Below are 18,049 nucleotides of genomic sequence, written 5' to 3'. Positions count from 1 at the left end.
AGGTCTGGAATATACCAATTTTAAAGTGCTGGCAAGTAACTCTCCTCTCCAACCACCCCCACACCCCTACTACAGAGACCAAAGGACACACCTGGGGCCTGGAGAAGCACCGCGGGGTAGGCGTCCGTCAGTGCAGCCGAGACACCAGAGGGCTGCATGCCGGGCGTGTATAGGTAACAGCTGGCCCCAAGCCGGGGTGCTTCCCTGTGTTCAAGGACCCAAGGAGTCAGAGTCAACCAAACAGTGTGACAAGGATGCCCGAGCTACAAAAATGGCACTGGAACATCCCCAGGCCACACAGAAGAGGGGTCTGCCTCCACAGAGTTTCGGCGTAGCCTACATGGGTCTGGTTGGAGAAAGGGGGCAAGCAGAGCACATGCCTGCACAGCAGAGCAACCCAAGTCTGGTTTCAAGGCTGGGACCTCTCCTGCTGCTACTACCTGGGAGAAAATCCTAAGAGACCCGAGTAGAAAAATCCTTGCAAGTTTGGGCCTCTAAGTGGCCCTTCAGCACCTAGTGGGTAAAGAGACAAGATACCAGATGCTGCCAACATCTCCAGCCATTGACCTGAGCAACAGCCTGGCTAAAGGCGGGAACAAGTCCCACAGAAACTCCAAACACTAAAATTAATTTGAAAAAGAGAGTCCAAGAAAAACAAGGAAACCAAGAAGGCAGCCAGGTAAAATTCCAGTCTAAGATAGCAGACCCAGGACACCTGTCCACATTTCCGCCCTTACAAAGTTGTTTGAAAATAAAAGAACTCTCAAACACCAGAGAAGTGTGTCCTTTCAACAGAGTCCAGAGAAAGAATTAACAAATATCAAGACCAGGGGAGGAATACGAGCAATCTTCAGGAGAACTGAGGGCATTTCTCAAACTGCAGGCATTACCACTACATACAGTTTCTGCCTGCCCTGATCCTGTTATTTATTATTTTTCTTTAAATCACCTTACTATGATTCACATAAATATTTTAAAGGAAACTTGACATCACTACAGCAACTGGAAAACAAATGTCACTTTGCCATCGGTAGGTGCTAACTATAAAAATAAACATACTAGGCTGGGTACAGTGGCTCAAGCCTGTAATTCCAGCACTTTGGGAAGCTGAGGTGGGCAGATCACCTGAGGTCAGGAGTTTGAGACCAGCCTGGCCGACATGGTGAAAACCTGTCTCTACTAAAAATACAAAAATTAGCCAAGTGTGGTGGCGGGCACCTATAATCCCAGCTACTACTTGGGAGGCTGAGGCATGAGAATCCCGTGAATCAGCAAGTGGAGGCTGAAGTGAGTCAAGATTGTGCTACTGCACTCCAGCTGGGGCATCAGAGTGAGACTGCACCACCCAAAAAAAAAAACCAAAAACCAAAGAAACAAAAAAACCACACACACACACGCACGCAAATATAGGTTGGTGCAAAAATAACTGTCATTTTACTTTTACATTTAATGGCCAAAACTTTTGCGTCAACCTTTAACAAAACAAAGTTATTAAAGTCTAACTAATATTACCTCCTGCTCTTTTTGTTACAATGGGAAAATAGCCATTATTAGAGAGGTCTTTCAGACTAGCACCAAATCACTATTTTCTCTTTGATCTGATCAGGAATAGTAAAAACTGAAAAGGGAGTCATGACCTGACTTCTATTTCAATGGTGTTTACTGTTGAGCTCACACCCTGTCTAAAGTCATCTCCAGTGGTGCAAGTGCCACTGAGCAAGCATGACAGTGGGGCCTCAAACCTGTCCCCAAACCCACTGTCCACAAACAGCCTTACCGCCACCATCCCAATTGCAAAGAAGTTTATTTATTCCTCCAAAATGAAGTCCTCAAAACTCTCCAAAAACGGTGGGATGGGGAGCAATCTGCTTAAGGAGAACACTTGAGGGGGTTGGAGGGATACAAAAAAGTAGAAGAGAGCTTGAGGTAACTTCAAACTTCCAAATGAGATCACAACACAATGAGGAACAGAAAAGGAGGGTAATAAGAAGGGCAGCTTCACTCAGAAGTAAAAGCCACAGAGAGAGCTGAGCCCCCCCTAACTTTGACAACTACAGAGGGTTCTCACAGTCCCACCTCCCCCACCACCACCTACTCCCCACCTCTGCACCCTATATGCAAACCAGCCTATTCATATGCCTTGCATATAGAACAGAGCCTAGAGTCAGCCCTGCCATTTAAAGTTTAGGCCTCTTGTGGGAAAAGGCTGTACCCACAAACAAAGAGGAAAACCACTAGGTACTTAAGAATCCAGTCATTCAGGACTGCACGAGTATAGCCAAGCAAGATCCAAAAGTTCATCACCTGTGTCCTTACACGAAAAAAGTTTACTCCAGGAGGGATTCTGGGAAAAAAAAAAAACAAAGATGCCAAGGAAAAAATGATGCAAGATTCAAGAAACAGCAGGACAGATTTTCTGACTTAGCTTCTAACCCTGGCTCTACAATAAATAGACAATCAGGCTGGGTGCGGTGGCTCACACCTGTAATCCCAGCACTTTGGGAAGCTGAGGCAGGCAGATCACTTGAAGTCAGGAGTTTGAGATCAGCCTGGACAACACGGTGAAACCCCATCTCTACTAAAAATATAAAAATTAGCCAGGTATGGTGGTTCACACCTGTAATCCTAGCTACTAGAAGGCTGAGGCAGGAGAATCGCTTGAACCTGGAGGGCAGAGGTTGCAGTGAGCTGAGATTGTGCCACTACACTCAAGCCTGAGCAACAGAGTGAGACTCCAGCTAAAATAAAATAAAACAAAATAAAATATTCTCATCCTTTGACTCTATAATTCCACATTTGTGCTTATTTCTTTAAAATAAAGTTAAAGATGCAATCAATAACTTAGTTACAAAGATATTCAACACAACAGTGTTTCTAAATGGGAAAATACTGCAAAAAACATATTTTAGTACAATAGAATGTTATAAGTGACAGGGCACAGTGGCTCATGCCTGTAATCCCAGCACTTTGGGAGGCCGAGGTGGGCAGATGAACTGAATTCAGGAGTTCAAGACCAGCCTGGCCAACATGGTGAAACCCAGTCTCTACAAAAACACAATAATTAGCTCGGCATGATGGCAGGTGCCTATAATCCCAGCTACTTGGGAGGCTGAGGCCCGAGAATCCCTTGAACCTGGGAGGTGGAGGTTGCGGTGAGCTGAGATTACACCATTGCACTCCAGCCTGGGTGACAAAGCAACACCATCATCTCAAAAAAAAATAAGTTATAATCGTTCAAACTCATGTTTTTGAGTATCTAAGATGTTGGAAGAACATCAAATGTATATTTGAATGAATGCCATTTCTCTATAAAACTAAATGTACAGGTGTATGTGTATATACAAGTGTCGGAAAAAAAAAAGAATGCATAAATAACATGTACAAAGAAAAAGTCTAAAAGAATGAGCACTAGACTACCAACAATGGTTATGTGGGCGTGGGCGTAATTATGTGGGACTAGTCCTTTCTACACTACATACAATATCTGTATAATTTTTGAACTTTTTCAGCATGTTTCAGTTTTGTAATAAGGTAAAACAATGTTAAAAGTTGGCTTTGAAGATTACTAATGACATGGAGTGGATTCACTCAAGAAGATTAAATGAAAAAAGCAAAAATTAGCTGGGCACGGTGGCGCATGCCTGTAATCCCAGCTACTCAGGAGGCTGAGGCAGTAGAATTGCCTGAACCCAGGAGGCGGAGGTTGCGGTGAGCCGAGATCGCGCCATTGCACTCCAGCCTGGGTAACATGGGTGAAACTCCGTCTCAAAAAAAAAAAAAAAAAAAAGAAAAAGAAAAAAGCAGAATATGAAACTGTATATAGGCAGATCTTTCCCTTAAAAATGTGTGTTTACATACACATATAAAGGAGAAAAAATTATACAACAGCAATATAAAAATAATGATCAAATCTGAGCAGTACAATGAAATGGAAATTTATGCCTTTTCCCTCTATCTTATTTCCCCCAACAAATCTTAGAAACAGAGTTAATAAAGTCAAACAGATTTCTCTTTTGCAGGGCTGCAAAGGGTCTTTGAAGTGTTAATCTGCATGTCAATGTCAAAAATTAATATAGTCAACAACATTCCCAACCTACCTTGGCTATAAAACCCTTTCCAAGGGCCGGGCGCGGTGGCTCAAGCCTGTAATCCCAGCACTTTGGGAGGCCGAGGCGGGTGGATCACGAGGTCAAGAGATCGAGACCATCCTGGTCAACATGGTGAAACCCCGTCTCTACTAAAAATACAAAAAATTAGCTGGGCATGGTGGCGTGTGCCTGTAATCCCAGCGACTCAGGAGGCTGAGGCAGGAGAATTGCCTGAACCCAGGAGACGGAGGTTGCGGTGAGCCGAGATCGCGCCATTGCACTCCAGCCTGGGTAACAAGAGCGAAACTCCGTCTCAAAAAAAAAAAAAAAAAACCCTTTCCAAAGATTAGTGCCATGCTCTTCCCACTGTATCACGTCCACTGAAGGGACTACATTCTAGGAAATGACTGAAAACAATGGCAATGAACTTAGAAAGCTTTTGGGAAAAATCTGGGGGGAAATCATAATTTAAATAGAATTACTTTATAATTCTCATGTATACTCATAATTTAAATGAGGGTTAAAACTTGAGGAGTTCCTCATTGTATCAACGTTTCACAAAGCACACTTCAAAAATGCTAGAGTAAATTATTAATGAGATATGCTTTAGCAAGCCTCCCTTATTAAAATGCTATGAAAATGCCAATTTTAAAATTGCCTGATATAAGATAGGTTCCACCTGTGTTACTAAAACTGCTATTGAGACAGGTTGAGAATGGAAAAAGTTGGAAAAGGAAGACGACTTGATAAGGGAAGAGAAAAACGGAGGCTACACAAATAAAAACAACGGCAGAGCACTAACTGCTACAAAAAGATCCTCATTAGGACATAAAACATGTCTACCAAAGGCCAACTGGATCTCAGTTCTGACGTGGGATGAGGGAGACTTGGGCACTGGCAGCCACGAGAAGGAGCATGGTAGAGACGAGGAAAGTGGCTACTATGATCCCCAGGGGAGGAGGGAAAAGCACATTGCCAGGACACGATGATGCGGTTTCCAATGGCCAGGACTCCAGCTCTACATCAACCTGAGCTACTATTTACATAACTCACCTGAGACGATCCCAGTGGTTGAGCAACACAGTAGCTGAGCAGTAATGAGCAACAACGAATAGGGAGCCAGACCATCTGGATTCAAATCCTAGTCCTGCTCCTCTCTAGGAAAGTTACTTAAATGTCTGTGCCTCAGTTTCCTCATCCACAATTGGGGAGAATAACTGTATCTACCTCACAGGGCTGTTCTGAGAATTAAGTGAGTCAATATATGTGAACTGCTTAGAACAGTGCCTAGCACATAGTATGTTACCAGTAAAACTAGTAATAAGTCAGTTACTAGTTGTTGATTGAAAAAGCCTAAAAACTATATAGACATGTAGCACCCTTATTTAAATAATAATTCTTTTTCCCAGATGTTCATCCTAAGGTTTAACAAGTCATACTGCCATTACCATTTTCCACTAAAGGGACTAAATTTTCATTCTATGATACAGTAGAAACTACAGGCTTTGGAAACAGACAAATTGCAGTCAAATCTCAGCTCTTCCACATACTACCAGCTATGTAATCTTGGACAAATTACTTTCTGAGCCTGAAGAGACTCACTGGTAGAGGAGAAAAATAACAATACCTATCCTCGTAAGACTTCTATGAAAATGAAATATAGTAACTTAAGAAAAGCAATCTTTCTCCCTTAAATACCTGGTGGAGTTTAAACTGGTACTACCCTTTGGGATTGGGATGTGGTAGTATGTACTCAAAGTTATATGAGAACATATTTTATTCAACCTTCTTTCACTTCTACGAGTATCTGAAAGCTAAGATGCTCTCGGCATTACTGTACTTTAAAAAAAAGGAGGGGAGAAACCACCTACTACTGCAAGCACAGCATCCTAGGGGAATGCTTATGACAAAGGGAAAAAGTGGGGCCTGCCATGGTGGCTCACGCCTGTAATCCCAGCACTTTGGGAAGCTGAGGTAGATGGATCACCTGAGGTCAGGAGTTCAAGACCAGCTTGGCCAACATGTTGAAACCCCATCTCTACTAAAAATACAAAAACTAGCTGCACAAGGCAGTGGGCACCTGTAACGCCAGCTACTTGGGAGGCTGAGGCAAGATAATCGCTTAAACACGGGAGGAGGAGATTGCAGTGAGATCGTGCCACTGCACTCCAGCCTGGGCAACAAGACCTAAACTCCATCTCAAAAAAAAGAAAAAGAAAAAAGCAGGTCATTATGATCACATTTTAAAAGATTCTGTTGGGTAAAATAAAAGCAAGTAAGAAGTATTGAGATAAACTTATTTTTACCTATTTCTTTGGATATTCATTTTTGTACTGGAAAGATGGCAGACACATCAATAAATGCCACTTTATTTCTTCCTAGTGCTTTCCTGAATCGCAGAATTGTCTTTGATGAACATGTACTCATTTTATAACAAATTCGGTTATTTTAAAACAAGAACTTAACTGTATAGAATAAGAAAAGATGAAGAAATTAAATAAAATGCTGAGTGGTTTTTCTCAATTTTCCAAACTTCCTATAGTGTGGTTAATGTTACTTTTACGACAAAAAGAAACATTTTTTAAAAGCATCCTCCCTTAAGCTTGTCCCTCTCTAGTTAATTCCTAGCTTTCCATCTTAGCTAATTTTTTTTTTTTTTTTAAGACAGAATCTCACTATGTCACTCAGGCTGCAGTGCAATGGCACAATCCTGGCTCACTGCAACCTCTGTCTCCCAGGATCAATTCTCCCTGCCTCAGCTGCCTGAGTAGCTGCGATTAGAGGTACCTGCCACCACGCCCAGCTAACTTTCTACTTTTAGTAGAGACAGGGTTTCACCATTTGGCCAGGCCAGTCTCAAACTCCTGGCCTCAGGTAATCCATCCGCCTCGGCCTCCCAAAGTGCTGGGATTATAGACATGAGCCACTGTGCCTGGCCACTAAAATTTATGAAGAGTATATCCCTTGGAAGTTTCAAAAATGCAGTCCCCAAAAACTTAAGACAGGTGGGAAGCACGTGTCCCCAAGAGTAAATGCAGCTGTTCAGGGTTTGGACAACCCAGGCCTGGTAACAGCAGAAAGGTATAAACTCTAAAGTTGCCCTTAAAGAAGAAAGACAAATGGTTCCTGGCCCACAAAACAGAACCCCAATCAAAACAAGATGATAAAACTGGAACTTCCCCTAAGGCACCAAAAGAGAAGGGCTCCTGCCACCAAAAGGAGGCTCCATAGCAGAATGCAGAACTTTCCAAGAGTGAGTACAAGGCAGTCCCCGGTTCCCACAGTCCTCTCAGCCAGATCAGGGCTACATGTGAGGCTTCCCTCCCGCAAAGACAGGACAGGAGGGGGCGTGGTGAAAAGAACCCTTGAGGGGCTATGAGTACAGCCACACCCTCACACCAAGCTGAGGTCAAGGCTTGATGGCCTATTTCATGAGCTAAATCTGTGACTAGCAAGGGTACGTAGATCTTCAACAGAGGAAATCTAGAGAGCTGGAGACACTGTGTCGGGCATGGTGGTGGGCACCTATAATCCCAGCTACTTGAGGGCTGAGGCAGAAGAATCGCTTAAACCCAGGAGGCAGAGGTTGCAGTGAACAGAGATCACGCCATTGCCCTCTCACCTGGGCAATAAGAGCGAAACTCTGTCTCAAAAAAAAAAAAAAAAAAAAAAAAAAAAGAGTGAGAGACAGAGGCAAAAATAAAGATTTGGATCATCTGCCACACATTGAATGCATACTTAAGAAACAATGTCGGGCCAGGCGCGGTGGCTCAAGCCTGTAATCCCAGCACTGTGGGAGGCCGAGGCGGGTGGATCACGAGGTCAAGAGATCAAGACCATCCTGGTCAACATGGTGAAACCCCGTCTCTACTAAAAATACAAAAAATTAGCTGGGCGTGGTGGCGCGTGCCTGTAATCCCAGCGACTCAGGAGGCTGGGGAAGGAGAATTGCCTGAACCCGGGAGGTGGAGGTTGCGGTGAGCCGATATCGCGCCATTGCACTCCAGCCTGGGTAACAAGAGCAAAACTCCGTCTCAAAAAAAAAAAAAAGAAACAATGTCAGTAGGAACATGGTTTGCTCCTTCATGACAACACCAAAAAAAGAGCAGGAGTCAATATTGGTGTCCATTTCAGCAGTATGCAGGGGACAGGGTATTTAGGTTCCCAAGGCAGGATCCTAAGCTGGAACGAAGATGAAGAGTGAAGGCCTTGAATGACCCCACCAGTCCTGAGGGCTCATCCAGCTCTACAGTGAGACAAATGTCCACACCACAGGCTGACACCAGTCAGTGGACTTTGGGCTCACCAAAATTCTCTAATTGCATCTGGCCTAAGGCTCCCTACCAAATGTTTTGGATCAAATAAGAGTTTCACTCAAAGCTGCTCATTGGTACAGTGGGGCAGAAGCAGGCCACAATGAGCCTAGAACAGGGCCTCGCCATTGAAGAGCAGCAGACTAATTACAGGGGGCTAAAAAGCGAAGCGAGGTGAGAAAGGGAGAAAAATAAAGGAAGATCACCTTTTATGAGCTGGAAAGAAGGTGGTCAGCAGTTGGTAAGATATAAGCTAGAGTTGTTGGATGGGTTATACTTTTGTATTTCTAAGAATAGGCTCAGAAGAAGGGTCCAGTTGACTGCTTAAACCTGAGTAGTTACTATGGCAAAATTCTGGGAGTCACACATATTAATCTTCCAATCAGTAAATGATCTGACGTACAGGCAGTCTCACTTTCAGGCCTGTGTGCTACACCTCTATACTCTGCCCTCTCACTAAATAAGAATGCATCCCCCCAGGTCAACACAGCAGCAAGCAGAGGCTCCCAACTCTGGGAGGGGGTGCCACTAAGGCACACACAGGAGAAAGCATCAGCTGAAACCTCATGCCAAGTTCATTCCTGCAGGAGAGAGAATGAAGATAAAGAAGAAACAGGAGTGGCATGAGAAAAGACAGGAAAGAAAGAGTTCAGAATCGGTAGTGGGAGGGTCTCAGGAGGAGGCTATTTCATTCTTGTGGGTTGGAGGAACAAGTCAGAGAGAGGGAGTAGGAAAGGGAAGGAGCACCCAGATGAGTGCTCCTGATTTTTTGGATGCTCCCAGAAGAGTGAGACGGAGAGAGACTGAGAATAGCCTTGAGCCTAGGACAAAACAGAGGTAGCACAGGGAAACGACTGAATCCCAGAAACTTAGCTGAGAAATGAATACCAGAAACTTAGTTGAGAAACGGTGCCAAGGGCTCAGACTTGACCCCATGAATCAATGACAAGTTAGGGTTTTGCTCAATGAGCACTGCAGGACAGAGGTGTCAGGTCTCTGAGAGTCTGGTAATAAACTACAGGTTCCAGACTGGATACTGCCAGATCCAACAGGCAGACACTGACCCAGCAACGGATCAACTAATGCACTCAGACACAGATATCCAGTGAAAGCGCAGGCTGGGGGTCCAGGTAGCTTACAGACCCCAAGGAGGGTGCTGTAAAGAGTTAGCAGCCATGGCCCTGAACAGCTGGCTCAAAAGGCATTTATTCAGTACAGATTTAATGACAGAGGCTTTGAGTCAACACACTTGTGGATAATGATTAAAGGCCAAATTTCCAGGCCAAAAGCAAACACCATTTGAGGGTAGTACCATTGTTGACCTCCCCCCGCACCAAGTAGAGAGCAGTCATGCACTGTGGATGTTCAAACTGGATGTTCAAAGGTCAGTCTTAGGACCACATGAGTAAACAAGCTTTTTAGATAAACTCCCCTATATTCCTTTGTATCTACTTTTGCCTAAGTGCCTCTGGGTAAGAACCACTGCCTTCAGCTCATTCTTTCCCAAGACTTTTGTAAAAACCTCCTGGCCTTCCAAGGTTTGTGTCTGTTCTACAATTTTTTCCCACCACCCTGACTGAACCCTTACAGATATGAAGAAAGAGATGCCACAAATGGGCTGATAGACTGGAGACATGGAGGGAGGAGAGGCTGGCAAGCAGAGCTGTGGGATACGTACTTCTGCGTAAGAGGGCACATCCACTGGTCTGGGGGAAGAGCCACAGCTCCTCCTATGGAAGCCCCCAGCTCTGCCTACTTTCTGCCTCCTCTTTCTCTATCCATCCCTTACATACTGGAATGGCCTGAAGGTCTGTCCTCAGCTTCTATCTGTCCCCCTATCTCTGGAGTCCTCATTCACACCCATGGCCTAACTCTCACCTACTCATGTCCAATCCAGTCCAGCTCTGGATTTCTTTCTCCAAGTGTCCCCTGAGTACCTCTGACTGGATTCTGCAAACCCCTCAACACTGCACAGATGCAAAGCTGAACTCATCTCCTGAAATGAGCTCCTGCTTCTCTGCATCCCCTCTCTAGTGACTGGGAACATTATTTATCCACCCAGCTGCCCAAGTGGTAAAGCAAAGTCACCTTTGACTCCTCCCTCTCCCCAGATTCAATCAGCTTTATTAACACAACCTACCAGAATACACATCTTTAGAATCTTTCTATCTTCTCTCATCAGCCCACCAGACTCTGTTCTCTCTGCCCCGCCTGTGGCTGCCCTCCTGCCTCCATCTCAATTTGCTTGTCCATTAGAATGTCCTGGGGTGAGAGGATGAGGGGGCTTTAGAAATACACATTTCTTAAAACAAAAAAATAACAGGTTTCTGACACTCATGCTAGCTCTTCTGAATCTGACCCTCTGGGGAGGGGACCCAAGAAAGTGTACATTCAGAAACACTGTGACTGATTTTTTTTCCGCGGAGACAGGAACAGCATTTGAGAACCACTACTCCATGACCAAGAGTAACCCCTCCTCTTCCCTCCCACAGCAATGAGAAGCACGCCTGCCCTGGGCCCCAGATCCTCACCTCCTACAGTTCCTCACAATTCAGCCCTATCACTCATTCCTGTCTGTATTTTCAACCACATCCTTCCCATGGTTTTTCCCAACACCTTTTTAAACAAGCTAAGTCTCCTCTCAACTTAAAGAAATTCTCCCTTATACCTGTGGCCACCTCTAAGCACAACTCCCTCTCGATTCTCATAACGAAGATTTTGAAAGCACTTTCCAAGCTCACTGTCTCCACTTATGTCCTACCCATTCCTCAGCCAATTATAATCTGACTTCTCTCCCCAACTACTGGACAAGCTATTCCAGAAAGGTTCTGGGCTGGGGGGCTCTTTCTTTCCCACAGGCCACTCTTCAGGCCTGTTTTGAAAATGTCTGCAGTGTGTAATGCTATCAGCCACTCTACCCTGAAATTCTCTCCTCCCGGGTGTCTCGTTACTTCCTTGGCCATTCCTCAGTCTTCTTCCCTGGCACCTGCTTTTTTCCCCACTTTAAAGTTTGAAATGTTCACAAATTATGTCCCCAGTTCTTGTCTCACCTTCCACTATCCTCTGAAAGACTTCACCACACACCTCTTAGGAATAGCTCACTCCAGTCATAACCATCCCTAATTCATTCCCTCCTACCTCTTTGCCAAGCCCTGTCCAGGCTCTGTCCCTCTGAGGCCTTCTCCACCCTATGATGCCTGCCAAACTTTCAAAAGTCAGCCCAAATATTGCTACATTGGGAAGTCTTCCTCAACTGTGCCCCCCCTTCCACAACCAGCCCACTTCCTGCAATAAACCCATAGCACCGAGCACAGACATTCTTTTTAAAACAGTTTTGCACAATAGACACTGAACTCCTTTAAGGGCAGGAACTTTATCTGGAAAATATTAGACATGCAATCAATGTTGGCTGCATCCATCGTTACACAGCGAACATACTGTGGGGTGAACTGGAGCTTATTAATAAATGATATATACATTACACAACATAGAGCTCAGTGACAGCATTGGTCAATAAGCAAGGAATCTAAAGTGAGTCATGACCACTAATCCTATGCACTTTTACCTGCTCATAATTGCGCGACTGGGCAGACAGCAATATAGTTTCAAGCACTTGAAACAGGCACAGTAGAATGTTTTCAACTGTACTGTGTCTGAAACTGTATTGCTGTCCCTTTCTTCAAAATGAAGAGTTTTCAACAAACTCTGATATGGCTGGCTCCTTCACACCATTTGGGTCTCAGTACAAATGTCACCTTCCTGGCTACCCTCTGTAACCATGCATGCTAAAGTGGTCCTCCACCATAACTTCGGTCATTACAGTTCCCCTCTCATTGTCTTCATGTTACTTATCACTATGTGAATCATGCTGACTTGTTAGCCTGTCTGATGCTGGTCACCTTTATCCTCCTCATTACTTTATCCTCTGTATATCAACAGTGTGTGGCTGATATGCATACTCAACAGGCACTCGCTGAATGGATGAGAGAGAAAAGCAAGTTTAACACTAAAACACTATTATCTAATAACCACAAAACATGAGAAACATGCAGGTAGTAGGAAACAGCAGAGATTTCTCCCCGGAAAGGGACTGTTATTCACCACCCATGGGGGGCGCACACGGATCATCCTTCTTTCAGATACTTACTCAGGATCAGAATCTTGATTTATTAAAGGGTGCCTCAGCTTATCTAAAGGAAATCATGGGTGGCTCACGCCTGTAATCCCAATACTTTGGGAGGCATAGGCAGAGGATCACTTGAGGTCAGGACGTCAAGACCATGCTGGCCAACATGGCGAATACTGTCTCTACTAAAAATACAAAAATCAGCCGGGTTTGATGTCAGGCGCCGGTAATCCCAGGTACTCAGGAGGCTGAGGCACAAGAATCGCTTGAACTCCGGTGGCAGTGGTTGCAATGAGCCGAGATCTGCCACTGCACTCCAGCCTGGGTGACAGGGCAAGACTCCACCTCAATAAATAAATAAAAAGAATAAAATAAAGGAAATCCCCCTCAGTGGGGAGCTTCTCCAGAGAAAAAAATTTAAAGCTGACGCACAGCCTTTTCTAATGACCAGTCCTAGAAAACTATGCCTAAACTCCACTGTCAGCACCACATGCTCTGAGGTCAGGAACTGTTCATTGCTGCGTTCCCGGCACCTAACCCACTTCATGGTCCAGAGAAGATGCCCAAAATGTTTGTAAAAAGAGCATGTAAAACACAGTCTTCTGAGGAACTGTCATCCCAACAACTCTTTTTTTGAGTCAAGAGTTTACTTCTTCCTGCCCAGACTGGAGTGCAATGGTGTGATCTCAGCTCACGGCAACCTCCGCCTCCCGGGTTCAAGCAATTCTCCTGCCTCAGCCTCCCAAGTAGCTGGGATTACAGGTGTGCACCACACCCAGCTAATTTTGTATTTTTAGTAGAGATGGGGCTTCTCCATGTTGGTCAGGTTGGTCTCGAACTCCTGACCTCAGATGATCTGCCCACCTTGGCCTCCCAAAGTGCTGGAATTACAGGCCTGAGCCACTGAGCCCAGCCCCAACAACTCTTACACTGCAGAAGCACTTAATTTTAGAAATAGGCCAAGACAGCTGCAGAGGGGATCCAGGCCTAGGCCTCTCCCTGGGCAACAATTTGGTTCCTAAAATTCAACACTCACCACCATGTGCCATAGATAATTATCTTCCACACAGTCACCCTGTATCAACTTTGAATACACATGCCCAATATAATCTCACGGCTAGTACAGTACAGCAACCAATAACAGACTCCCTTTTTAATTTTTTATATGTACTTTGGCCAGCAAGGATAGATCAAAATGCTAAAAGAACAACTGAAATTGAAGAATTCTACGACGAATTTCATAACCACCAGTTCCCGGCTCACTGTGTGATCCCAGGACAACCACACCACCTTCTTGAACTGTCAGCTTCAACTACAGTCACAAGGTTCTTTATCTAAAGGGTTATTTGGGGAAGATTAATTAGTTAGTAGAGGTAACATACTCTGGGACCAATGCATGAAAGATGCCATGAATCAAATTAATTATGAAACAAAGGAAATCATAAATATTGAAACCACTTCAAAACCTGAGAAGTCGAGAAGTGAGGAAAATTTAAAATTATGCCTGTGGCTCTGATACTAACTCACTGTTAGACTATAAGACAAGATACGTATTCTCAGAAGATTCATGACATTCCCAACAGATCTTTAGTATTTGGAAATGTCAGATGTTTCTGTTCTCCAACAGCATTAATTTCACATGGAGTATGAACAGTGACATATGGAAATCGCAAAATTAGAGCTGTTTTCCGTTGCTGTATCCGTGCCGGTTAACACGCAGTCTACCTTACCGAAAGTCAGTTCCACACACTCTGGGTCAAAGAGAAAAGCCGTTTAACTGGCTGTAAAAACACTTCTCCGCCCGCTACCTGCTGCCCCCTCCCCCGAGGAAAACACGCCAGGAAAACAGCAATAACCAGCAGCACAGCTGCGCTCCCACGCCACGACTTCCTAACTTCCCTCCACTTGAAAGCACTCTCATCAGTGTTTGTTTGTCTAAAAACTCTTCTTGGAGCCTGGAGAAGAAACACATCCAAGTGAAACTGAGAGGTCAGCTTCCAAAGCGGAAGCTGAACTTTGCAGGTGGGGGCGGGGGGCAGTCAGTTCCGTCCCCCGGGAGCTTAAACGAATGGGGCAAGGTGAGGGGGACGGCCCCTTCCTTCAGCGCTGCACTCACGCCGCAAAGGGCCTGGGGCCGGCCCACGAGAACACCAGGGCACTGGCCCACTTGCAGCGGCCCCAAGAGACTCCTGACCATTGCACCTGGGGACACCAGGTAGGGTCGGGGCCGGCGGTCCCCATTCGCCCCTCCAGGCCGAAGTGAGGGCGGGTTCCGCTGACCCCCTAGGCCAGGAACTAGCAGGGTTCGGGCGCGGGTCTGGAGGGTCGGCCCCACCACCTCCGGCAAACCCGAGGGTCCCCGCTGCCACAGCCTCCTCAAGGAGGTGCCCAGCGTGGCGTGTAGGGGCAGCCAGGACGGCGGCGGCCAGTACTCACAGAGCCCACTGGAGCCGGTGCTGGTGAACATGGTCCCGCCGGGCTCTGAGCCCCCGCGGGGACCAGGGGGAGGGGAAGCTGAGGTGGGAGCCCAGGCGACCGCGCAGGCGCACCCCCGGCGGGGCGGTGAATCCGGCGCCGCGAGGCCACTCGCCGCTGACGAATAACGCATGCGCAGCCAGGCGCGTGCGCCCCTTGGGTCAGCGCCCTTCTTCCTGCCGGGGAAGGGAAGTGCGTCCGGAGGGGAGGGGCCCGCTCTTCAGGTAGAAACGACGGCTGCCACAGCCGCGTGAGGTAAAAAGGGATGGCACTCAGGCGGCCGAGGTGTAGCTCCCGGGAGCCTAACGTTTGTGTCCAGTGCCACCTCACCCCTGGTGGTTACGCAAATGGCTGCGGATTCTTCTGGATTTTCGGCGCTGGACATGAGCGCAGCCTCAAACCTCTCCCGAGACTGGACGCCCGGCGCCTTCCACGCGCGTTCTTTCTTTTCGGGCGGTCCCTTGAAGCAGGCTCCCCGCGGGCTTTTGGCTGCAGTGGGGTCTGTCTCGGGTTCCGGTGTCCAGCGGAGTCAGAGGTCACGCAGATGCTGATGGAGGGGTGCAGGAGCCGGAGAGGTGGAACAGGTCCTTCCGGATACAGAGAGCCGGGCGGTCCAACAGCCTTTGTTCTCTCGTGGGTCCCGCCCGGAGTCCACACCACCGGAGCCGAGTGTCGTGGGCCCGGGAGTCAGCATCCTGCCCTCCCCCTGTGGTGGCGGGCGGCTGGGGGTCCCAGGCGCGGCGAGCTCGGCAGAGCGACCCTGTCCTTGTGCCCCGCGAGCTTCCGGACTCGGGCCATTTAATATTTTTACCCCAGCAGAATGACTTACTCTTTACCAAAGTCGCGGTTTTTAAATGACTGTTAGCCTGAAAACATGCAGTCGTTTTAAAAAGTTTTTTTAAGTTGATCTCATACTCTTTTACAGCGGAGAGTTAGTGGGGAGGGAGATGGGGAGAGCTTGGCCAACAGGTACAAAGTTACAGTTAGGAGGAATATGTTTTGGTGTTCTCTTGCACATTTGGACGACTATACTCAACAGTAATGTTGACTCAAAATAGCTAGAGAAGATGATGTTAGATGTTCTCACCATAAAGAAATGACAAGTGTTTCAGTGATGGATGTGCTAATTACCCTGAGTAGATGGTTACGCAATGTTTATATGTATGGAAACATCACACTGTACCCCAGAAATACATACAATTACATGAGAATGCATATTATGGGGATATTGACTCCACCACGGAGCTAAATGAAAGGGATAGGCTATGGGGTACTTTAAAAAAAAAAAAAAAAAAAAAACTTTTTGAGCTCGTAAGTGCCATGCTAAATCTGAGATTCGTAGATCAACACAGCCCCTGCCCTCAAAGAGAGGTTCCAGTGGGCCAAAATGTTAACGTTCGTTATTTTTAGAAGGCAAAAGTATGCCTTTTATTTGCTTCTTTAGGCCTTTTTTGTAAGGTTCATTTTCACGGTCTTTTTTATTTGTTTGTTTTTAGACGGAGTCTTACTCTGTCTCCCAGGCTGGAGTGCAGTGGCACAGTCTGGGCTCATGGCAACCTCCGCCTCCTGGGTTCAAGCGATTCTCCTGTCTCAGCCTCCCAAGTAGCTGGGACTACAGGCACCTGACACCATGCCTGGCTAATTTTTGTATTTTTGGTAGAGGCAAGGTTTCACCATGTTGGTCAGCATGGTCTCGAACTCCTGATCTTATGTGATCTGCCCGCCTCAGCCTCCCAAGTGTTGGAATTACAGGTTTGAGCCACCGTGCCCAGCCCATTTCACAATCTGCAAGTACATTTTACATTTACCTTTAGGTTTGTTCGAGTTATTTTTCAGGAAAACAACAGTCAAAACATCCTTTATGGTTTGCAGAATCTGTTGGTTGGCCACACCCCTACACATTAAGGTGAAGCAAAGTGCAAAACTATTTTCGTAATAATGCTAAGACATTATTTTTAGTTTCTACTCTTACAAGTGTAGGGCTGTTGGCCCCACAGGGTTGTGGGGTATCCCTTATGCTGTGCTGAGATGCAGGATCTGAGAAGCAAAGAGACAGGACACTGAAGAACTGGAGAAGAGCAGCTGGCCTTCAGGGGCCATGCCACCTATGAGCGGAGACAGGCGAGGCCTCGAATGTCCAGAAATGTCTGTATTTATTGGGTACAAGGCAGGGGGCAGGGTCATGAGTGAGGTCATCTATAGGCTTAATGATAGGGCATACATAATTACGTAACAGGCAAGGGGGCCACCCCATTAAGTCACCTAGGCAGAGAGGTGGGCCTGCGCAGTAGGGGGCCATGCTGTGCTCAGCAGTAGAGGGTCGTGTACTGCTACGACCCTCTACTGCTGAGGGTCCACCCCCATTAGGTCACCAAGGCATGGAGGTAGGCTCTGTGCAACAGGTGTCGTGCGCAACACTTCTTATCTGGGGCCTGGAGACTTCAAAGGATTCTTATAGAAAAACACTGTAAACAAATGCAGTGGGAGGTGACAGACTTGTGCTCTTCTCTAAGATATTTATGGAAGGATGATTTGAGCTAGCACAGAAGCGAGAAAAGGCTGACAGGGTGTACAGCCGCTGTGACCCGGTCATACCAGAGGGGTTCTTTTCCCTCAGTTATTTGTGGGATCTCAGGCCTGAGGCCTACTTTCCACAGGAACTGCATGCAAGGTACTACAACTCCTTTTTCAGAAGAGGCTCTTGCTCCAAGCCTGCCATACAGTGTATGCCCTTTCAGGCAGGGACACCACCACCTGGATCTTTGGTTCTTGTCCTGCTCTGGCTGTTTTCCCATGTACTGCTTCTGCTTTGTGACTGCTCTAGGCATTCCTCCTAGTACAAACTGCTATATAGTTATATAGAAGGATTATGTAAATCAGTACTAAATGTGTCGGTACAGCTCCGACTCTAATACCTGTATGATTATATACAAAGATTATATGGGACTAAGTACGATAGATATGAGTACTAAGTATGATTATATAAGCTAGATATATGTTAGCAGTAAGTTATACTTCAGGCACTAATTCTGTAAACTAATATATGA

At 46.2% G+C, this 18,049-nt stretch overlaps 1 protein-coding gene across 1 annotated transcript in view; it reads right to left on the bottom strand.

The window, feature by feature from the left end:
* The window catches only part of UBAC2 (UBA domain containing 2), a 180,891-nt gene extending 165,426 nt beyond the window's left edge, over positions 1-15,465 (bottom strand). Inside the window, exon 1 of the mRNA XM_032277577.1 lies at positions 14,964-15,465. Coding sequence (XP_032133468.1) covers positions 14,964-15,135 — 172 coding nt within the window. The 5' untranslated portion in view covers positions 15,136-15,465. The remainder of the gene's footprint in view (positions 1-14,963) is intronic.
* Between the last annotated feature and the right edge of the window lie 2,584 nt (positions 15,466-18,049).

This window comes from Sapajus apella, unplaced genomic scaffold, assembly GCF_009761245.1.
Source record: "Sapajus apella isolate SASKATOON/1434 unplaced genomic scaffold, GSC_monkey_1.0 scaffold9, whole genome shotgun sequence".
Taxonomy (NCBI): Eukaryota; Metazoa; Chordata; class Mammalia; order Primates; family Cebidae; genus Sapajus; species Sapajus apella.
The sequence above is the reverse complement of the archived record's forward strand: the minus strand, read 5'-3'. Positions and strand labels throughout refer to the sequence as shown.